This window comes from Struthio camelus, chromosome 12, assembly GCF_040807025.1.
Source record: "Struthio camelus isolate bStrCam1 chromosome 12, bStrCam1.hap1, whole genome shotgun sequence".
Lineage (NCBI taxonomy): Eukaryota > Metazoa > Chordata > Aves > Struthioniformes > Struthionidae > Struthio > Struthio camelus.
The window spans coordinates 20,810,569-20,830,722 of record NC_090953.1 but is presented as its reverse complement, the minus strand read 5'-3'; the positions used below and the strand labels follow the sequence as shown (position 1 = coordinate 20,830,722).

Genomic DNA, 20,154 nt, shown 5'->3' with positions numbered 1-20,154 from the left:
GTAAACGATAAATTTGTATTCCAAGCTATGGGTGAAGGTGATTGTTTCCAAAAACTGTGTACGTGACTTCAGAGCCAGGTTAGCATTTTAACACTGATGTGTCTAACTTTTCAGTTCATCATACCTCTGAGCATTTTTAATTGCAGAACATTTATTAGTAAAAAGTGACACTATTCACCAAAGTAAAGCCAGGCTAGAGAGAGAAACAGTACACCACCTATGTTGCTCAATAACAGCTTCTCCTTTTGACAAACCAACATGAGCTCTCTGCATTCTTGATTCAAGGAAAATTTCAGGAACAATACCTGCACATTCTGTTCCCTTTATTTGTAGCATGAGTAGCCATCTTTTAAGTTTGATTTAATTTATCACAGCACTAGAATAGAAAAAGGTCGAATTGTTTTACTTTCAATTTAGTGCTGTTTACTTCCTCTGCAATAACTTTCAACACAAAGTGAAAAGAAATTTAAAACAGCAGTTGCAGCCAAAAGGGAATTATTAAACAGTGAAGATAAACTGCAAACGTTTTATCACTGAGGAACAGCAGAATGTGGCATACCACCTACAAACACTCAGAGCTTGCTTGAGCACAAAAAAGCTCTTGTATAACAAGAGCATAACATAGACAGCATAACATAGAAAATAGGTATATGAGTTCTGAAAAAGACTATTCTTCAGCTGAAAAGGAACTCATTACTTCGTAAGATTTCCTGATGGAACAGCTCTCATAGCTTGATGAGAGGAGAGCCACTAGATTCAATTATTAGACATCAGCTTCAAGTATTTGTATTCCTTCACCAGATATCCAGTGCTAACTTCTGCATAACTGTGTAATAGAAATGTGTCATCTTAGTCCAATTACATCTGCTTCAAGTGAAAGAACCTGTAAGTTACATAGCCTTGATGCAATTACATCCTATGAAATGATAATTGCTGTAATGTGTTTTATCAGTAATATTAAGAAAGTTCTAGTGTAGCATTTGCATCAACAGCTTCCATTTCCTACAGAAAAGAGATGGAACATTTTATTAGCCTAGTGTAAACCTTCTCCCTTCCCCCAAGAAACATTTTCATTATCAGGTCTTTTCAGTTCCTAAAAGTACAGGTATGAACACCGGGGTAACTCCTAAAAAGAACAAGCTGCAGAATCCGTGTGCCCACATTCCCTATGGGCTTTAATACAAACGATGAAAATACGATGCAGTCAGAAAGACCAGCTGTGTTATACATCTAAACTTGCAGCATCTAGTAAGCGATGCACAGTTTTCAACATGAAAGTATCCCAAATGTGTTTTAAAGCACAAGATGCAAACTTATCCCAAGGACCCTTTTAACCTTCTAAGAGTACATAGCAACATTTTCAGTGGCACTGATCTTTAAAATTGCTTTTACATTTTAATTCTGTCCTTCAAAGTTTTGGTGGCATATATTTTCAGAAACAGATGTCTCAATCCATTCTAATTATACACAGAAAGACAACAGACTGCAACACTACTTATTCCATTATGAAGCACATTATTTACATTAACAATTTCTAGCAACTTGCAAAATATACTATCCGCATAAAAATAAGGAAGCAAGCAATTCTATGATTTAAGTAGCCCATGATAAAAAGACCTTCTACTAGCTATTTTATGGGAAGTAGAGTTTTCTCAGAGACATTAGGAATAAAACAGTACCTGTGTAGTGCTCGTTGCCTTGAGCAGCACAAGTTAACAACTGGGCCATTGATGAACCAACAGCTTTCGATGTACTACCCAGATCCTGAGCACATTTCTCAAGCTGTGAAAAATCGCAAAGGACAAAATTCTGTGTTTAAGCTCAATTAAAGCACACTTTCCACTTAAGCGGCGTGAAAAAATTCCCTACTTCCCCCAAAACAAGCTTTCACCTCAACTACTTAAACACACAAGTTCTCTGAAACCTGATTAACGTTTTCCATGTCCTGGCTGAAATAAAAATCATATATCTGGTTATTTGAACAAAAAACCTAGAACTATATTTTAAAATTAGCAATGGAAATCCTTACCTAAATCTGATGGGAGAAGGAGCCTTTTGCCAAATTAAGCATTTCATTGTCTAAGTCTAACATAATACCAAGTTTACAGTTCTCTTTGTCATAATAATTTCCTACTCAAAAAGAAAAGAGATTTTGAAACTTCACTACCGAATTTTAATTTGTGGAATATATAAAAGAAGGCCCTGCAGTCCTGTGTGTACTCCTGCTACAGAATATGCTTCTGCCTCTCATTGATGCAGTAGGAACATATCCCCTTTTTAAGAGAATTGGTGTAAAATTCTGTTGGAATGACCATTAGCCAAGGCCTCCTGACTTGTTTTGCCTCAAGCATTTACTTTTTTTTTTTTTTTTTTAAAACTGCTAATGTCATAGGGGTTTTTTGCTTGTTTTAAAACAAAATGTCTCTTATTAATCACCGTTTCTCCTGGGAGAGGTTTTAACTGTCCATCCACAGCTGCCATCTTTGCATCTTGCAGTTCATTTTTCAGCGTCTGGACTGTGTTCAAAGCAGAGTCGATTTCCATTGGGCCACACGCTTCATGAGCCTATTCAGAAATCAGATCAACAAAACTGTTCAGATCTGTAAGCCTTTTCCACCATCAAAAATAGTAAATCCTTCAGACATCATCTGCCAAACATCATGTAACATGATGGCTGGTCTCATGGCTTCAAGGGCATCTGTAGGCATTCTGAAGTGTTACACACCATAGATTACAAATTCCCACACAATCTTCTTAGCTTGTGAATAAATTAACATATTGTTAAGAGCCACCAGGGGAACAAGATATACTCAGTTTCTGTACGTGTACTTTCACAGTAGACAGTTCAGGTACAGAGAAAGTATAACTACTGCAGTCTGGACTTCATCTTGGAAAAACAGCTTATGTATCATGAATAAATTGCTCATGGGGCTTTCATATGGCAGCCACACAATCATCAGTACCTGAGCTAGAGTTTCAAGTTTGCTCAGGTTTGCTAGTATATGCTGCAATCCTGGTTTTGGGTGTCAGCGTACACTGGAAAAGAGTAGATTTTCCACCAGAACTTTTTTTTTCCCCTCTCTTAATAATACATGAGATTTGGAAATCTGCGTCAAACACAATTAGCCTCCACTTCCTTGAGAAGTGGAGCGGCTCTGCAGTCTGCTGTCACCCCATGGACCACAGCAAAGATAGATCTGGGTTCTCCTGAGTCAGGCATGCACAGGAGGTAAACTCCCTTTCCCCATCACCGCCTTCATTTGTAACAGCAGCTCACAGCTTTGAGGGACTGCTTAGTGCACATCTTCCTCCTGCCATTTTGATATGGCAAGGGCAGCACAAGCTTTTCAGGTTTCTTGCCGCTTCTTTCTCCCCTTTAAATTACGATAACAGAAGCCACTTGCAACTTGGGGCAAACTGCGCACACAAAGAGATATTGAGCAACAAGCACTGCATAAGCATGACCATTCCCCTGGGGGAAGAGACAGTGAAGCCAAGCAGGAGTGAGCCTGCGACCATCAGCTTGGCCACCTTGCTTTAGCTGACTGAAACTACTACCCACCTACCTTCTGGGAGGCAGTTCGTAGCTCAGCTAAGCTGGTGGCAAGATTCTTCGCACACTGACTTAGCTGCATTGCTGCTGCTTGATCAGTCACTGTGGGGACAGCAGCTTTAGCAGATGCCACCATTTTACTTCCAGGCTATTCAAAGAGGAGGAAGGAACATTTTGGTTTTATTAGCTCACTCTCCTTAAACGAGGCTTAGGATTGAATGAATGATCAAACAGAAAACATCTGCTTCCCCCATTCACACAGCAACCATGAGGCCTCTACACCTTCTGTAATGACCAGCTCATGCACTTGCTTGCCCGTTAACCATGCACCTCCTAGCTCCTAGTCTGTTTATTCCCTTGCGGTATCCTGTCACAATCCACATCCCAGCAGCAGAAACTATTTGTTTGTTGCTGCAAAGGTACCAATGTCCACCTGAAGCCTTTAAGTACTTCTGTAGACCATTTAAGATTTAAACTAGCAGTTTGGCCATTCAGTATCTATGTGATACAAACAGGTCCAGACAGCATAAAGAGCCAAATTTGTTTAAAAATTTCCAATTAAAGTCTTTCAAAATTCTATAAGTTGAAAAAATAATTCAAGCAGTAACTCTCCACAAGGTTTGCTGCTTATACAGATTGCCTAGTTCGCTGACTCATCACCATGCTTCTGATACTTTCACAGAAGCACAGACCTGAATTTCAGGCTTTGTTCAAAACTTCGGTAAAATTCACTACAGTGGCAGTCTAATATCTAAAGAACATGAATAATACTGTCTTTTACTTGCAAAGAACTCTGGAAATAGTTATTGCAACACTGACTTGACCTTCACCAGGAATGGTTACAACAATACCTCATGCATTCAAATCTCTGCTTAGAAAGATGCTGAATTCTCACCACCTAGTTCATTAAACACTTCCCCTAGAAGAGGAATGCTACTGCCATGAATGTTCCTTTTTCATATCCTTCAGTTTTCTTATTGCTTATATCCACAATTTTGTTATTTTTCACCCTTCACAGCTTCAACATACTTTAGCCATCTGACCTGAGGAACTAAATTTTCAGTACTAATTGTGAGCCACAGCTAAGGAACTTATTTAAATAGTTCTCAACAGCTCTCTGCTTTTTTATCACAAACAAAAACATATAACATTCAAAAATGCCTTTTGCTCTGAGGGAATCTACTACAGTGAAGGATTCATTTCACCTGAAGGAAGTTCTGGCTGGAATTTATCAGAGCTAGCTGAGCACTGAGGTCTTCCGCCTGAGCTTGACTTCCTCTTACACCCTGCACCAACTGAGGAATGTGATCTGCAACATTCTGTAGGAAACAGAGGAAGCAGCTTTTAGCAATAAACATCCCCCAAACCCTCCGATAGTAAAGCAAGTCCCTGCCCTTAAAGCCAACCCGTAGAATTCACAGCTACAATAACTTTGTGCATGCACTGAATTTGTTTAGGATTGCATGAAACTGAATACCAGAGAGGATTTTTCAGAGGCTTTCTACTGTTACTCAGGAATCTTTACTCATGCTACCCATTAGTTTAAAGATCGTTTGACAGTCAAGATTTTTCCCTAAAATTATGTTGGCATAGAATACTTCCAGTGACTGCCTTTGCATGTTCAAACGCCAGCAGTGGAGGAATAAGTGGCTTAGCTTTTCAAGAGAATGCCTTGCTTTCATAAAAACGTCTTTTATGCTCAGCACCTCAGCCTACTTTTCCTTGACTTCTAACAATACAAAGTTTATAGCTGAACATTTGGAAATGCATATCATTAAAAGTTTATTCTGAGACTGCCCAAACTTATGCTCACACAACTCCTTGTCAGTCCACTTTCCAATAACGCTCGCTTCAGTAGTGCAACACTGATTTCTCCCCCGCTCTCCCCAAAGTACAAAAGTGGATATTGGACCTTCTCTGCTGTCTAATAAATCAGCATCTAGGTCAAATTAGAATGAACTATAAGTGAAATAGCAAATAAGCTTTATTATTATTTTTCATGTGGAAACATCAGCCGCCTACAACAGTCTTGAGACATACTTGAGCTACGAGATTCATTTCCCAGATTTCTTAGGAACACCAGCGAGACAAGAAATAATTGTTGAATATTAAGATGTTTTTTGAGAATGCCGCCCTTTAACTTTTTTTTCTCACCCCCCTACATAAGTGCTCTATCTAGAGGAATAGACTTTCATGTTCTATTGTTTATTTAAAAGTTTTTTATTTCTCTGAAAACCCTGAAGCAACATTAGTCAAAACTAGAAATTAAGTTGGCAACTGTAGCTTAATACCAAAGGAAACAGTTCTCAGAAACTCTGAATTCTAGCCTGAAACTGTAAAAATGTGCTCAACTTCAGGCATACCTTGAGCTCTGTGCTCTTGGCAGCTTAACTGAGAGCTAAGAATTGTGTAACCCTATAGTATGGCCTGTAACTTCGTTTGGAAAATGACATTTAAGGCCCAACTGGCTTGTAGGCTGAAAAACAGAATAGAAAGATCAGTGCTGTTAATTATATAGGACCAATACATTAAATAAGGATTTTTCCTCGCTACTACACTATAAAATACTATTGTTACTCAGTACTTTGTTGTGGAACATTTGAACGTTTATTCCACAACAGCCCTCAGTGCCATTTCACTGCACATATCATTCAATAGCCCCTTTTGATAGTCACGGAGCTAGACCAACCCACTGAAGGGCCAAGTTGTACACTGAACTGATGGCCAAGACTTCTTGCCACCTAACCAATTTCTGAGCAACTGGACCCTCCGGCCCAGTGCTTCTAGCTTAGCTCTGCATATACAATCCTGCTGACTGATTTGCAGCACAACTTTTGCTCACAGCATCTGCCTCAGGTAAACTGGTTGGTATTCTACATGTAAATGCAAAGGTATATATGGCTGTGAAACCTTTCTAGTAAAGGTGTTTGCAAGGGCATTTGTAACAGGCAAATACTCAGTAGCTCTGCTTTTCAAAGCTCCCCACACAGTAACATACGGAAACTACGGATAATACAATAAATTACGGTTTTCTGGAATACATACCAACCAAAAGTTTTTAAATTCCCCTTGAGGTCAAACCAAACTAATTATAAAGGGTGATCTTCAGTTTCCCATAAAGTTGTTTCCAAAGTTATTTGCCAATGGGTTGTGATATATTTACCTTGCAGCTCTGCACAAGTTGCTGGTGGGCTGCAGTGTTCTTGTTTGAAACAGCTGCATTCTGAGAAGCTGCAATTGTCTGTGTAGCAGCAGCTGCAGCTTGTTTAGCTGCAATCTTTGGAGAAAAAGAAGAGAGATAAAACACTTACTGGTAAAAAGTCCAAGTAATTCAGAGGATGAAATAGATAATATAAGTAACATTGGGATTAATAACTGACAAGAGTAAAACACTGTTTCCCTTGATTAATTTGCCTTAAAGAAACTCAGGGTCTCTCCTTCCTCAGGATGAAAACGAAAAACATTTCTATAAGCTGAACATTGTTACCCATCTTAACCTTAACAAAGAACAAAACAACCTAGAACCATATGGATTCTAAGCTCTTCCTCCTTCATATCATGGGTTGGCAATATTTCCAAAAGATGTCAATTAGAGAGAGCAGAAATCAATTCGAAAGGAGAAGGCCAGAAAATGCAGGCAAAGAGCACTTAGTGATGATCCATACTGCCACACTACCACCTCTGACCAAAGAATCAAGGGAGCCAAGGCTTTCTTCTACTGAAATTGCTCTTAGGCAGAAAAGATGTTGAAATGATGCATTACTGGTATTATTGAGTCTAAAGGCACTAACAAGACCCTGTTCAAATGTCTTAAGCATCTTATCATCAATCTCTCCCCATCACAAGATGAAATATTCAAAAATTTGTCAAATACATTCCAATATGTTGCACAATACTATTCTTTCAACTGGCCCACCAGATAAACACAACCAAGCATGAAGTTCATCCTCACCATCACACATGCATCTTCCTTGTAAGCCAACATATATAATCAAAACAAAACAAAGACTCCTTTCTAAAGTTTTTTGCATTTAGTTATGAAATTAACTATATAGTATATAAATTACTAAATATTTATTGCTAAAATACTCATGATTTTGTGTCTTATATAGATAGAAGAGTTTTGATACACTTCTAGAAGATGGTTATATACTTAGATCTTGTTGGTCACATCTCATTTCACTTAAGTCATTTTCTGACTACTGTAAAAGCACAGTTGGAAATTGTGAATTCTGAAAGGCTGTTTTTATGTTTTTTTCTACGTTTTAGCTGAAAATGAGAAGTTCAAGCCTTCACTAGACAAGTGTAAGCTGAATTTTATCTTCAATACATAGTAAACTCCCTTTTTGCCATTGGCTGTGCCACTGGCTATTATATATCTTTTCATTTTTGTTCTTGCTTCTTCAATTCTCTAAATAACTTAACAATTTAATTGGATATCGTGCAATTTAACATATCTTTGTAGGGAAATTTACATGAAACTGGTACATGCTAGTAAAATCACAAAAGGATATTTTGTGTAAATGAGAGATGACAAAATTTAAAACAGTAATGAAGCAGGTAGCCCTCAGCTGTTTTAACTTTATGACTAACTCACCACCAAATTCCTTCTGAATAAAATACTTTCATCAGTAATAAAAATTCCTCAGTTTTTTCTGCATCCGATAACTGTGCTATCATGTTAACACCTCAAAAAATATAATTCTAAAATTCTATTTCAGAACAGAACTTGCTATGTTATCATCTTTTGCTTAGCACTCTGTTTAATGTATGCATTTTTAATTCCTTGAAATTTAATTGCTTGAAATTATCTACAGATATTAATTATCAAAATAAACTGAAAAAAATCACAGAATCTAGTTTCCAACCTCTAATCTGTTGACAATTTTCTTCTTGATAGCATTCTGTGCAGCAGCATTTGTGGCAACCCGCAGTCCCTCTGCTGCTTCTCTAAGACGCTGCTGTTGATCCTCATTTTCAGGATTGGCTGCAGCTCCCTACACAAAATTTCAGAGCAAAAAGACATGAGCCCTCAGAAAAAGTTCCTGGAGAGAACGTAGAAGAACATGAAAGCTTTAGTTTCAGACCATCTCTACTACATCTGACTTTATTTTCTTTGTAGTACCTTAAGCAAAGTTAGAAAGAAAAAGATTAATCTATCAAAACAATTTGAAGCAGAAGATGCATTGCCAGTGCAGATTGTTACTGTACATGCCAAGTACTTTCAGGAAGGGAATTGAACTTTACTTCATATCTGAGTGAGAGCTATTTATCTTTCCCATCTCCAGCAGCGCACTGTTTACAGGCATTAAAAAGCTACTACAATCAAGTACTCTGGAAAAAAGATGTTTTATAAGCAGCTTCTACTATGCTCTGTAACAGTGTACTTTGATTGTTTCAAAACCTACATTCATACAACCATTTTTTTTAAATTTAATATGCATTTCCATAACTGTAATCTAAAACCTGTGATTTGACACAGCAGTTTTTCTCCATTTAAAGTCTGAGAAAGTACTGGAAAGGATATGCTTTGTAACAAGACATATTGGCCTTCTAAAGGCCCAGGAGAGTGTCTGGCCCTGATCTTGGAAGAAAGGAAGGGATGGGGAAAAAAAAATTAAGTGAAAGACCTGGGAAACTACTCAAAGAACATATATCTACTCAGTGGATTTAAATAGGTCTTTTATCACAAAAAAAAAGATAGATGGCTAGATATGTGCCTCTCTGGTGAGTGCAGAGAAAAGGGACAGACATGGACAAGATTCCCCAGATGGAGGAAGCTGTTCCCAAGGCAGACAGAAAGGCTGCACTGCCTGAAAAGGGAAGGAGGAAAAAAAAAAAAAAAAAAGTAGAGTTTCTTTGTTACAGCTTCTGCTGGTTGCATAGGATTTTTTTTTACTGGGCTTGAATTGGAAGACTAGTACAAAATGTTGCACCACAGTGGCCATGGCTGGTGGTAACTACCCTGCAAAAGAATGCAGGAAAGATTTTAAAAACCAAACAAATAGATAATTAATATATAGGATTATCTGAACATACCCAAGATAAATGATAATACAAATGATAAATATAAAAAATTTACAGGATAAGATAAACTGTCTATACTATCAGCCAGTTCCTTTCTATAATATAGCACACCACCTCTTTGTGTCAAACTACACAATTTTAAGCTGACAGTTCAGTTTCCTGGTACCTTTGCAGCTTCAACCATGCGGGCTGTCGAATCTGCTAGGAGCTTTGCAGCAGCCAGAAGCTTCTTAGAGTTGTCCATGTCGATCTCTGCTTCAGCATCTGACCTCATGGCATTGACCAGGTCTGAAGTAGCCTGAGCCAGCACCCTGGCCTGCCGCACCATTTCACCTAAGGTAGCAACAGTTATAATCTTCTATATATACACTCTTCTTCTCTTTGCATTTCAGTTTTGGTTTCAAAAGTCATCTCCATAAGATGAAAAAAATCACATTTTTGACTCAAAAGAACACTTCAGCAAAGGAAAGGTAAGTAGTTGGTGGCTGAGAAGCTTTGTAAACAAACTCCTGGATGACAACACAGCGGAGGGAAACTGACATGGTGGAGATTAAGAAGAAATGGAGTATTTTTATTCTAGATAGCAAGATAAACAACAAATAACAATACTTAAAAGTAATTCTATATATGTAGTTCTAGGAAAGTCCTGGTCCCAGTGAATACTAGAAGTTTTGCTTTCATATTACAGCAGAGATTTCACTCCTTCAATAAAAATTACTGTCCTTTACCTCTTCTTGCGTCTTCCTGAAGTTCTTTTGGGGAAATACTGTCTGTCTAACAACAAACTAGACCAAGAGCTCTGTCAGGAATGACTCAGCTCCAGCTAGATGTTTTCAGCCAAAAATAAGGTAAATATTTAAGGTATTGGAGTCTAGTGCTGGTCATGGTCAAACACAGAAACCAAACAGCAGTGCATAAGTGGACACACAGTATTTTAAGAGCAAATTCATCTCACTCAGTTGAACTCCTTCAAAACAGACTCGAACCACTAAAGCCTTCAAGCTTTCTGCAGGTATCAAAGCAGACATTTGGGTGAAAGGCCTCCTGTTTAAACGCTCTCAAAAGTAATTCTCGACATGAAGGGGCAGGGGGAAAGTGAAAGCAGTATTTTTCTTATGTTGTGCAAAGCTAACTTGGGGGCTTTAGAACTGAATGCCTCCTACTGGGCTCCTCTGCTCAGATATAGACAAAAAAAGAGTCTTCTGGCTGTTGCCAGCTATTTCCCAATTTGTAATTTTGTATTTTAAAAATTTTACCAAAAATGGCTAACTGAGCAACCACTTTAAATGTTCCACTTCGCATAATCCATTTGAATGCCCCTTGCCAAAGTATCACGTCAGCAGCTCAAAGAGAAGGAATAACCCACTTGGGCAATATTACAGCAGTCACAAGCCAGAGTCTCTTTGAAGCCAAAACCACTTTGAGGTTGACCCACTGCAAGAAGGCAATGATAAGCTGGAAACGCCATCTGGAATCTGAATGCCTTCTGCTAAAAAGTAAGTAAAAACAACAAGATATTTGACTGAACAGAAGATAAATGCTAACCAAGGGTCTTTCTTTTACTGCCTCCTTCTGTACAGATGCTGAATGATTTATAAATAACAGTTAAATATTTAACCTTAACTAATAGGCTTTCTTGTGCATATTAGTAGTAATTACGTTCCTTAGGACAGCTACGAAGCATTAGAAAACTTTCCACAACTTCCACTTGCAAGATTAAGAATGGCTTAACAAACACTTCTTTTCATCTTTGCATCTCTTAAAAATCTTAGTTACTCCAATTTCTCATGAAGAACCTTTTTCTAGGGCCAAAATACACTTGGAATTTCACAAATAACCTCCCTGCACACTTATTTCTTAAAGAGTTTGGCACAGTTGAAAGTACAGTTCCTCAGAAAAAGAAGCCTCTTACATATAACTTGGCTTATTTTAAGAATCGCTTACACACAACAGCTAAGAAGACTCCATAAAGAAAAGACTAGTTGGTTCAAATTTCGACTGTATTGTGAACATAAATACTTAATTCCTTGTCTTCATGTTCATATATCACAAATGAAAGCGGTGAAAAAGAAAACTGCGAAGCCACACTAATCCCAAGATATGAAAGAACTGGATTTTAGAAAAAGAACCCATTTTAAACTTGGTCAGAATTGTCCTGATTTCAAAGTTGTTACTGCCATTTCATGTTGTTGATAATTTGTAATATTCATATCTATTGACATTTCATCATTTTAAATAATCTCCTGGTGGGTGTGTGTGGTTTTTTTGTTGTTTTTTTTTTTAAAACTAAAAGATCACATTGGGTCAGTCAAGTGTTAGGCATCTCAAGTTTGGTTGGTTCTAGAAGCTGCACATTTTAGAAATGTCACTAGAAAAGGACAAAGGTGAAGTTTCAAAATCCACAACATAGATAATCTAAGCATACAAAATCTAAATCCATGCAATCTTTTTATTAGTAGATAAATAACATTCATGAAATCAATCACTGGGGAAGCAGTTGCTTATGGATCTGACTTCATGTTTAAAGATGAGAAACTGCTATAAGTTTTTATGAAACGCAGCAGTGGAACGCAGACAACAAAATACTAGGATTGATCCTTCTGCATAATATTGGAATGAATATCCTGTGAAGATCTGTTACCTAGATCACAGTTATGGTATTTTGCTGATTTAATATTATGGGTTGAACGTCTACTCCTGGGACCACTAGCCTGGAAGCACAGCATACTTTAGAGAAGGTTTTTGATTTGCATTATTTGAAATATGCACATCTCTGGGAACCTGCGATTCATAAAAAGCTTCCATCCATTAGAGAGACTCACCGGCATCTCCCATTGAACTGAAAATACTCTCTGTGACACACATGATGGTATCTGTAGCCTGGTCATAGCGTCCAATGGGCTCTCCCCTGCTTGCAAACTGGCGGACGTGCTGCAAGAGGTCATTCAGGGCTTGGCTGACAATGCTGGCAGCTGCACTGACCTGCTTCAGTAACTCAGTGTCATCTGTGGCAGCCTGGCAGGCCCTCACGCAGTTCTCCACTGAACGGTCCACCAGTTTCCCTGCCTCAATCAGCTGTTCCTGGCACACCGGAGAGCTGATGGTGGGACTCACAACCTGCACAGAGAAGGGATGCAGAGCTTTCAGAAGAGGCTTAACTAAGAATTTCCTAATTACTAACAGGTGACAGCTACTGCCTCAGTGCCCCCACCCCAGTATGTTTTCCCTATATGGAAAACCCTGAAGTGAGTATTTAAATAGGTTTTCCTGAGCTTTCTGTTACTCAAGGTAGCATCAGACATGTACATTAGAAATCCAGGCTACCTATATAGTCATTTTAGTCTTACTTTAGATGCTCAGAACAGACACCTCCATCTTGTTTCATGCTTTTGTCAGCAGCTACTGAACACAGCTAACACTAGACAGTGGTTTTGAAGGGGAGGCACAGGCCAAACTTCCCCAAAGTAGCTGTGTCCGTTGGCACATTTCTGTATCCTGGAATTCCAAATAACAGAAAATTTCAATTGGAACAGGTCTTGTAAAACCATCTCTTACCAGCCTGTTTTTTAAATAAAAGTAATGCTTAGCAAAAATAAAAACAATATTCTAGCACAAAACAAATAATAAGCCGAGTAATCTACAGGTGTAAGCTAGAAATAGTCCTCTCCCGTTCTGTTCAGGCATATCCAGACACCTTCTGGTAATGGGAAAGCCGTGTATATCTTATGGGGAAAAAGGATGCCACTGAGCATCTTTCGCTGTCTCAAAGGAATTCACCAGCAGTAAGAACATCAAGTCCAGATAACAAACATTCATACACATTCATTACAAAAAGCCCTTTTAGCCAAAGCTATAAAGGACAGAATATGGAAAATTTAATACCTAAAATTGGCAACCAATTTCATTATAATCCTTTGGGATGTTTTACAAGAGTGGAATATCCATTTTCAACCACAATTAATCCTATGAAAGCAGAACCTTCAGACTTCAAAAGCACTATCCAAACAGGATATGTGAATTTCTTCATTTTTAAAATTAAAATCAATAGATTTTCAAAGGTAAAAAAGGCTGCAGAAGACTTAATGCTGCAACTGTAAACTTATGGGTGACAAAATTTACTAATCAATAGCTCTAGTACTGCATAAATGTAGAACCATACTAACAAAGTATATTGCGCAAGACTACTGGAAGAACCAAGAGCGTACACCCAAAATGATGCCCTGCCGCTGCAGGAACACTGCTAGCCTTACCTTAGCACAAGCCACAAGCTGGGAAGTAGAGAGTGCACACTGTGTAGCAGCAGCAATGACCCTGTTCTGCAGGACGGTATCCTCAGCTACCTGTGCGACATTCTTGGCCTTCAGCACTAACATGGCAGCAGCGTTTGCAACAGCTTTGGCCAGACTCATCAGAACATCCTGGTAAAATAAGGGGAAAACTAAGCCATAAAAAGAAAACATAGTACATGCTTGGTTTATCTAAGATCAGACTTGAGGATACTCCTGAGAGTAAGAAGTTTTCCATGTGTCTCAAAGTAAAAACGAGATTTTGTTTTGTGGAAGGTAGCAAATATGGCTGTTACTCAGAAAACTTGCCATTTTCTGTTCTCAAGGCAAAAAAAGCATTGCTCTATTGACATTATCAGCTTACTGGACTGAATGAGTATGGAGTGTCGTAAGTTTTGAATTGGGTAGGCATCCATAAAGAAACCACGTCCCAAATTGCGGCATGCCTACCTTGACCTCCTGAGAACACACCACCAGTGCAAAATCTTGTGGAGTTAACAACTAAATACGTGCTAAATGTCTGCAGTAAGGACAAAGACCTTGAAGAGCAAAATGATAACTGAGGATAGACAGCATTTGAGCTAATATGAACTCCAAGCACTTAAACGCACTCAATAGTAACGATAACTACCACTCGATTTTTGAAAAGATGCTGTTTTCAGCCAAATTATTTGCATGTTCATAGCATAAATATAGCCCTATAAACTACTGCTCCAAAATATCATTCATAATAGGTCCTAATTTCAAAATATCCTTCCCTTTTACAAAAACGCATTTGGTTGTTACCGAGTAGGCACTCAAGAATAACACTTTAACCTGCTATTACAACACCTTGAGGCACACCGTGAAGGTACATTCTGTTAAAATGATCTGGCTTTCTCATAAAAAGATACTATAGATACACTTACGCAGAATTTTGACTTGGCAGCAGAAAGAAAATTTTTAACTTCAAAATTTAGCAAGCTAGATTGTAGTTTTGTTTTTAGAAATGAAGGCCAGATAAATCATCCCTCTCCTTGCCCACTATCTCCAACACCCTGTAACACTTACTAGAACATTTACCCAAGTAAGAAAGCAGAGGGTTGCAATACGTATTAAACTACAAATGAGAACTCTGGTGAAACTTGCAGACAGCATTACTCGTGGATAAAGTACTTAAAAAGGTCCTTAAGTTGTATTGGCATGCATCTCACATACAGTACACTCCAGAGACACTACCTGTTGCTGTAACTTACTTCCCCTTGGTTCTGAGACAGACCTGTTCGTGGTATTGAGTGAAAAAAACCAGAGGTTTCTAACAGAGCATTTAAGGACAACAGTTTTAAATTGCAAAAGGGTTAACTGTGCTATTAAGCCATATAGGCATTATACTTTGATAATAATATTAATCTTTTAAGAAAAAAAGTTGTAATATAGAAACTGTCTTCTAAATTTATCACAAGTTTGTGTAGAGTGGAATCTAAATAGCAAGAATCTGAACAGCATGCAAATAGCATGAGCCATGCATTTTGAACAGAGAAGAACATATGCCAAATAGCTCTCTGTGAAGGAAGAAACCATCTATGTGACACTGAATGAAGCAGGGGTTCCTATGAGATCATTTACATCATTTTGTGATGATGCAATAAAAAGCAATTTCATAACGGGTTAACCTCAGTTATCATTAAGCAATATCAAACCCAGCATTTTCTAACACCACTTTGAGAGGCCTGGTTTTACGCAGTGGCTTCTTCATTACAAAGCTGCACAGTTCGCATAGTGACCAGCTACTCCCCTCCTTACCTGGAACCTTTCATCTGTTTCATTCTCTCCAATTTGCCTCAAGAGCTCCCCACTAGCTTGCCCAATACTTCCAGCTGCAGTCAAAACTGTCTGTCGAGGCTGGAAAAATATAATGGTGAAACAAGTTTAAGTAAAAAGAGTTTACATAAAATTCCAGATTTCCTCAAGGAATTTTTGCATTAGCATGCAATCAACACAACAAAAAACCCTAAACACCCCCCCGCCTCCACACACACACAATCAAGCAACAAAAATACTTTGGAAAATTGGAAAATATTTTGTTTCCCATGTGCATTTTTGGCTTACTACATGGGTTTCACCTGCAGTGCTCCCAGAAAGTGTGTGAAAAATGCTGAAGAACTCTAATATTTTTGCAGTAACTCAAGGGAAAAATGCATGATGGACGCCATTATGCCAGCTGGTTTGGGACAGAAGCAGATTTCATGTTCTTTAACCCAAAAGACCTGAAGAAATCCAAGGCAAACTGGCTGCTGACTTTAACTCATATCAAACTATCAAGATAGTCAAGATGCTCAGAGTACTTCCCTCATTTCTGGAAAATTACAGAGGTTAATTTCTCCTCATTTTATATGCTAAAGCACACAACAAATACAGTAGAGAAAAAAAAATCAGGAGCAAGTATTTCTTCATTTCCTGTTAACTTGTGATTGCGTGCTAGTAATGTTTAAAATTTGCTTTTAAAAAAGAACACGGTACCAAGATAATTCAGATTATTATATAAAACTCTGCATATAATGCAGGGCACTGCACTATCAAGGTGCAGGTCTTAAAGGCATAATGACAGAGATAGGCTTAGGGGTAAAAAGAAGTCAAAAGAACTGCTTGCATTGGGGACATTATGTGGGATCGAGCAGGTGAGGCTTAGAAGCTAAAGTATCTCAGAAGAGCAGTACTCAGAAGTCATGCATTTCAAAGCAGCAGCTTGAGAAGGTTTCATGTTCTCACCTCTCCTGAAGTGGGTTGCACAGCTTTCAGCAAGTCTGAGACAGCACCAGCCAGCGTTCGAGCAGCTTTCAGGAGGTCTTCTCCACTTCCAACTTCATCATCCATGAGGGCAGCGAGCAGTTTCACCCCTTTAGACATCTCAGTGAGGTTGGAAGAGATGGTTGTAATTGCACATCCCACAGCAGTGTAATCAGTGTCAACTGGGTCACCTGCAGAGTAAATTGTTTTTCATGAGCAGCAAACTTCAGAGGTTAAAAAGCAAAAAGCCACCACAAACTGCAATCTAGAGAGAGACAACAGGTACATTTGAAGATGGTCAAGCAACGTCTACTAAGTATTTTACGTGTCACTTTAAAATTTAAGGTCTGCTAACATTTTTCCAATCTCCATTTCTCTAACAGAATTTTTTCTTCTCCCTCCCATGCAACTTGCCGAGAAGTCTACAATTTCAGCTCTCTCTCCAGTTTCAGCATTGAAGGAACACAAGGTAACATAGTATTAACCTCTTTAAGCCACTTAGAATTCCTTCAACTCACGATTTGCAAAAGTACACAGATAAACATCCGTAATCTCTCTCTAACAATGGTCAGATAAATGATGCTTTATTTATAATAATCTTACAAAATTTATGCTTGGGTGAATAAGCATGCTACATTTTATCTTCATCAATTGTAGTTCCTCTAATACTAGGGACGATAAATTGAGGATACCAAAAAAACCGTGTTGGGAGGGATCATAAGCTTGTTCCACATACCACTGCACTTAGCTATCAGGGTATTTGGAAGAAAATTTATGCCCAGCTGCCTCATAGTCAGTCTCTACTAGACTGATAAATATGTAGAAGACTGCTAGAAATATCTTCCTTTGAAATTTACCTGCTGTAAGGTTAACAACAGATGCAGTTCCTGCAGTAATAGCATCAACCTGAGAATGTATTTCATGTTTGGATTCATCAACCTTGTTCTGAACCCATACTCTTGATGCCTGAAAAGCAATGACACAAAGACAAAAAAACCATACACGTATGAGGGACTGCAAGCAAGGTCCTGCAAGTTAGGAACCTGTATAAAACACTTCATAAACCTTTAAAAGTGAAACAGAGGACAGCAACCAATCCTTTAGAGCGAAATACAAAAGTAAACATTTTCTTTTGCAGAATCCCTCACTACACAATTGCTGTCGTAGCTGCCCTTTAAGGTGAATGCCATAGAGACAACGCATCCACAAAGGCTAAAGATTTTTGACTGCAAGTCCCCAGGAACAGGAGACTCGATCACTCCTCCTGCCCTACACCCTAGATCAAAAAAGACAGGCTCTATCCCACGAAATATCCCAGGCAGACTGTGAGCAGACAGGTCTGGTCCTTTGTTCCTTCATCTGTCTTTCTGAGTCAAATACTTCTACCTCTAAAAACAAGGTAAGGAACTTAAAGGTATCCCTGAAAGAACCAAACTACTTTAGCATCATGAGTGGACTTTATCTGAAGCGTATTCACTTTTTCTGAGCGCCTAGGAGGCGGTTATCCTTGTTACAAATACTGGCCCGCTATTTGCCTTTAACTGTATACGTGCACATGAAACAAACAAGATTACAGAAACGATCATGCAAGGAAGCTTGCTCCACTTAATTTCAGAAGATTAATGAGAGCTGGTTGGAACACTGTACATACATGAATTCCTTAAAGTAAGCAACGATTTTTATTTTTATTTTTTAATCTCATTTAAAAAGTCATAGCAATACCACTTTAGATCCAGGGACAATAACTAAACTGGTCTGGAAACGCCCCAAGCCACTCAAATTCATTTCCATTGGGATTAGATAAACTTACCATGTCCTGTCCAAGAGGTGGTAGGTTATCAACTTCACTGAGGTCAGCTTGTGCCTGTTGAACAGCATGCATACTGGTATTTATAGTCCCCATCAAGGCCTGCTGAGCTGAGGTCTGAAAGGCAGAACACAGAAATGGGTATGTGCCATGTTCCAAACTGCATTTCTGGCATATATGACATAGACATTAAGAGGCAGTGAGTGACACCAATCTATTTTGGATAGCCAGCCTTTCCTCAGCACCTTAGCTGCGCAGTGGTGAAAGCAAAGCTTGCTTTAACCACATGTTCTTGATCCTGCCTATGCCATTTTATACTCCTCTGTACTTGCACATATTTATAAGATTCTGAACTTTCACAGATCAAACCATGCCCAAACACATACAAAAGTATCATTCTGTCTACCTGGCCTGCGTTCTAGGAATGTGAATATGCACACTGAATTTATTTCGAGGATACCATTATTGATTTCCTGGAACATGACAGCCTACAGGTGTTATCAAAGACAATTCTATGCATATTGATGGCAATTCAGTCTTAAGCTAACAGAAACCTGAAGGGTTTTAGGCAGAGCAGGATGGCCATCACACATATTAAGTGGTATGACATGAGCTTAAGCATTGTTTATATTCTCTACAGCCACTCTAGCCCTTCAACAGTCTTAAATTAAATGAGAAAAATAATATCAACTTGAAACCTGCCTGAAAACTATAAATCAGTAAGCTAGTGACAGGTAAAGCATTAGCTTTTTTCTTAGATTTGCTTGCTTTTGCCAGTCTTAAAACCCTCTTTTCCTAAGCCTTGGATAACAACTTAATGACTGTGAAGTAAAAGACAGACTGGAAGATCCACTTTAAAAGAAAAAAAAAAAAAGGTCAAAATGAGATACCCTAAATATTTCAGGGATGCTCAAAATGTATTTGTTCAGTAGGACAGCCAGGCAGCCACACTCTACACCATCCTCCTGCTCCTAGCAACATGGATAACATGCTATTTCTGACTACTTGTGGCACAGGCCAGTTTCAAGTGCTACTACAAAACAAGGAGGTTTCTCACAAGCGGGGGCATGTGTCCTCTGTGCATCTGACCGATTGTGACCTGTTGCTGGGGAGAAGGCATGATGCCAATGTTGAAAGTTTCTGGGCCACTGGACCCTGAACGCATAACAGCTGGTAGTGCCACAGAGCCATGCTCCACTTTCCCAGTTCGGTTGAACTGCTGCTGCAAGATAGTAGATCTAAAAAATAACCAAAGATCACAGAGAATTAGTCAGCTCCTGCAAACTAACTACTCCTGGATGTTCTTCTTTTAAACTGTATTTCAGAACACTCGGAGGTGCTGAAAAATTGTTAAAAGTCCTCTAACCGTTTTCTAACGGCATTTTAGAATAATTAAATTTGGAACTTTTGACAGATCAAATATCAATAACAGCAATGAGCAAGCTGTAAAGAAAAGAGCAATGTACAGTTTTGGTGTACGTGGTACAAAAGCTTTGCCCCTCTCAGATGCCTTGCAGAGACAAAGCCGGATTAAGGTCTACAGCATAACAGACTGCTCTGTTTCAATTGCAACATTAGGCTGATCAATTAAAAAACAGGAGGACAGACACTTTGGAAATGTCTATGCAAGCAATCTCTAGATTTAGAATAAAAATGAATGTTCTTCCTTCTCCACACAGACACACACACACAGTCTTACCTATAAGCCTGGCAGT

General features: G+C 38.6%; 1 protein-coding gene across 5 annotated transcripts in view; it reads right to left on the bottom strand.

Moving 5' to 3' along the window:
- The window catches only part of TLN2 (talin 2), a 218,840-nt gene that overhangs the window by 76,947 nt on the left and 121,739 nt on the right, over positions 1-20,154 (bottom strand). For all 5 annotated transcript variants that reach the window (XM_068958794.1, XM_068958796.1, XM_068958795.1 and 2 more), the window contains 14 exons: positions 19,497-19,677; positions 18,443-18,556; positions 17,490-17,598; positions 16,615-16,823; positions 15,649-15,747; positions 13,831-13,998; positions 12,403-12,697; positions 9,747-9,913; positions 8,422-8,550; positions 6,717-6,830; positions 4,759-4,872; positions 3,567-3,701; positions 2,437-2,565; positions 1,680-1,782 (listed from right to left, as the gene is read on the bottom strand). In XM_068958794.1, the coding sequence (XP_068814895.1) occupies positions 1,680-1,782; positions 2,437-2,565; positions 3,567-3,701; positions 4,759-4,872; positions 6,717-6,830; positions 8,422-8,550; positions 9,747-9,913; positions 12,403-12,697; positions 13,831-13,998; positions 15,649-15,747; positions 16,615-16,823; positions 17,490-17,598; positions 18,443-18,556; positions 19,497-19,677 (2,066 nt within the window). The remainder of the gene's footprint in view (positions 1-1,679; positions 1,783-2,436; positions 2,566-3,566; positions 3,702-4,758; positions 4,873-6,716; positions 6,831-8,421; positions 8,551-9,746; positions 9,914-12,402; positions 12,698-13,830; positions 13,999-15,648; positions 15,748-16,614; positions 16,824-17,489; positions 17,599-18,442; positions 18,557-19,496; positions 19,678-20,154) is intronic.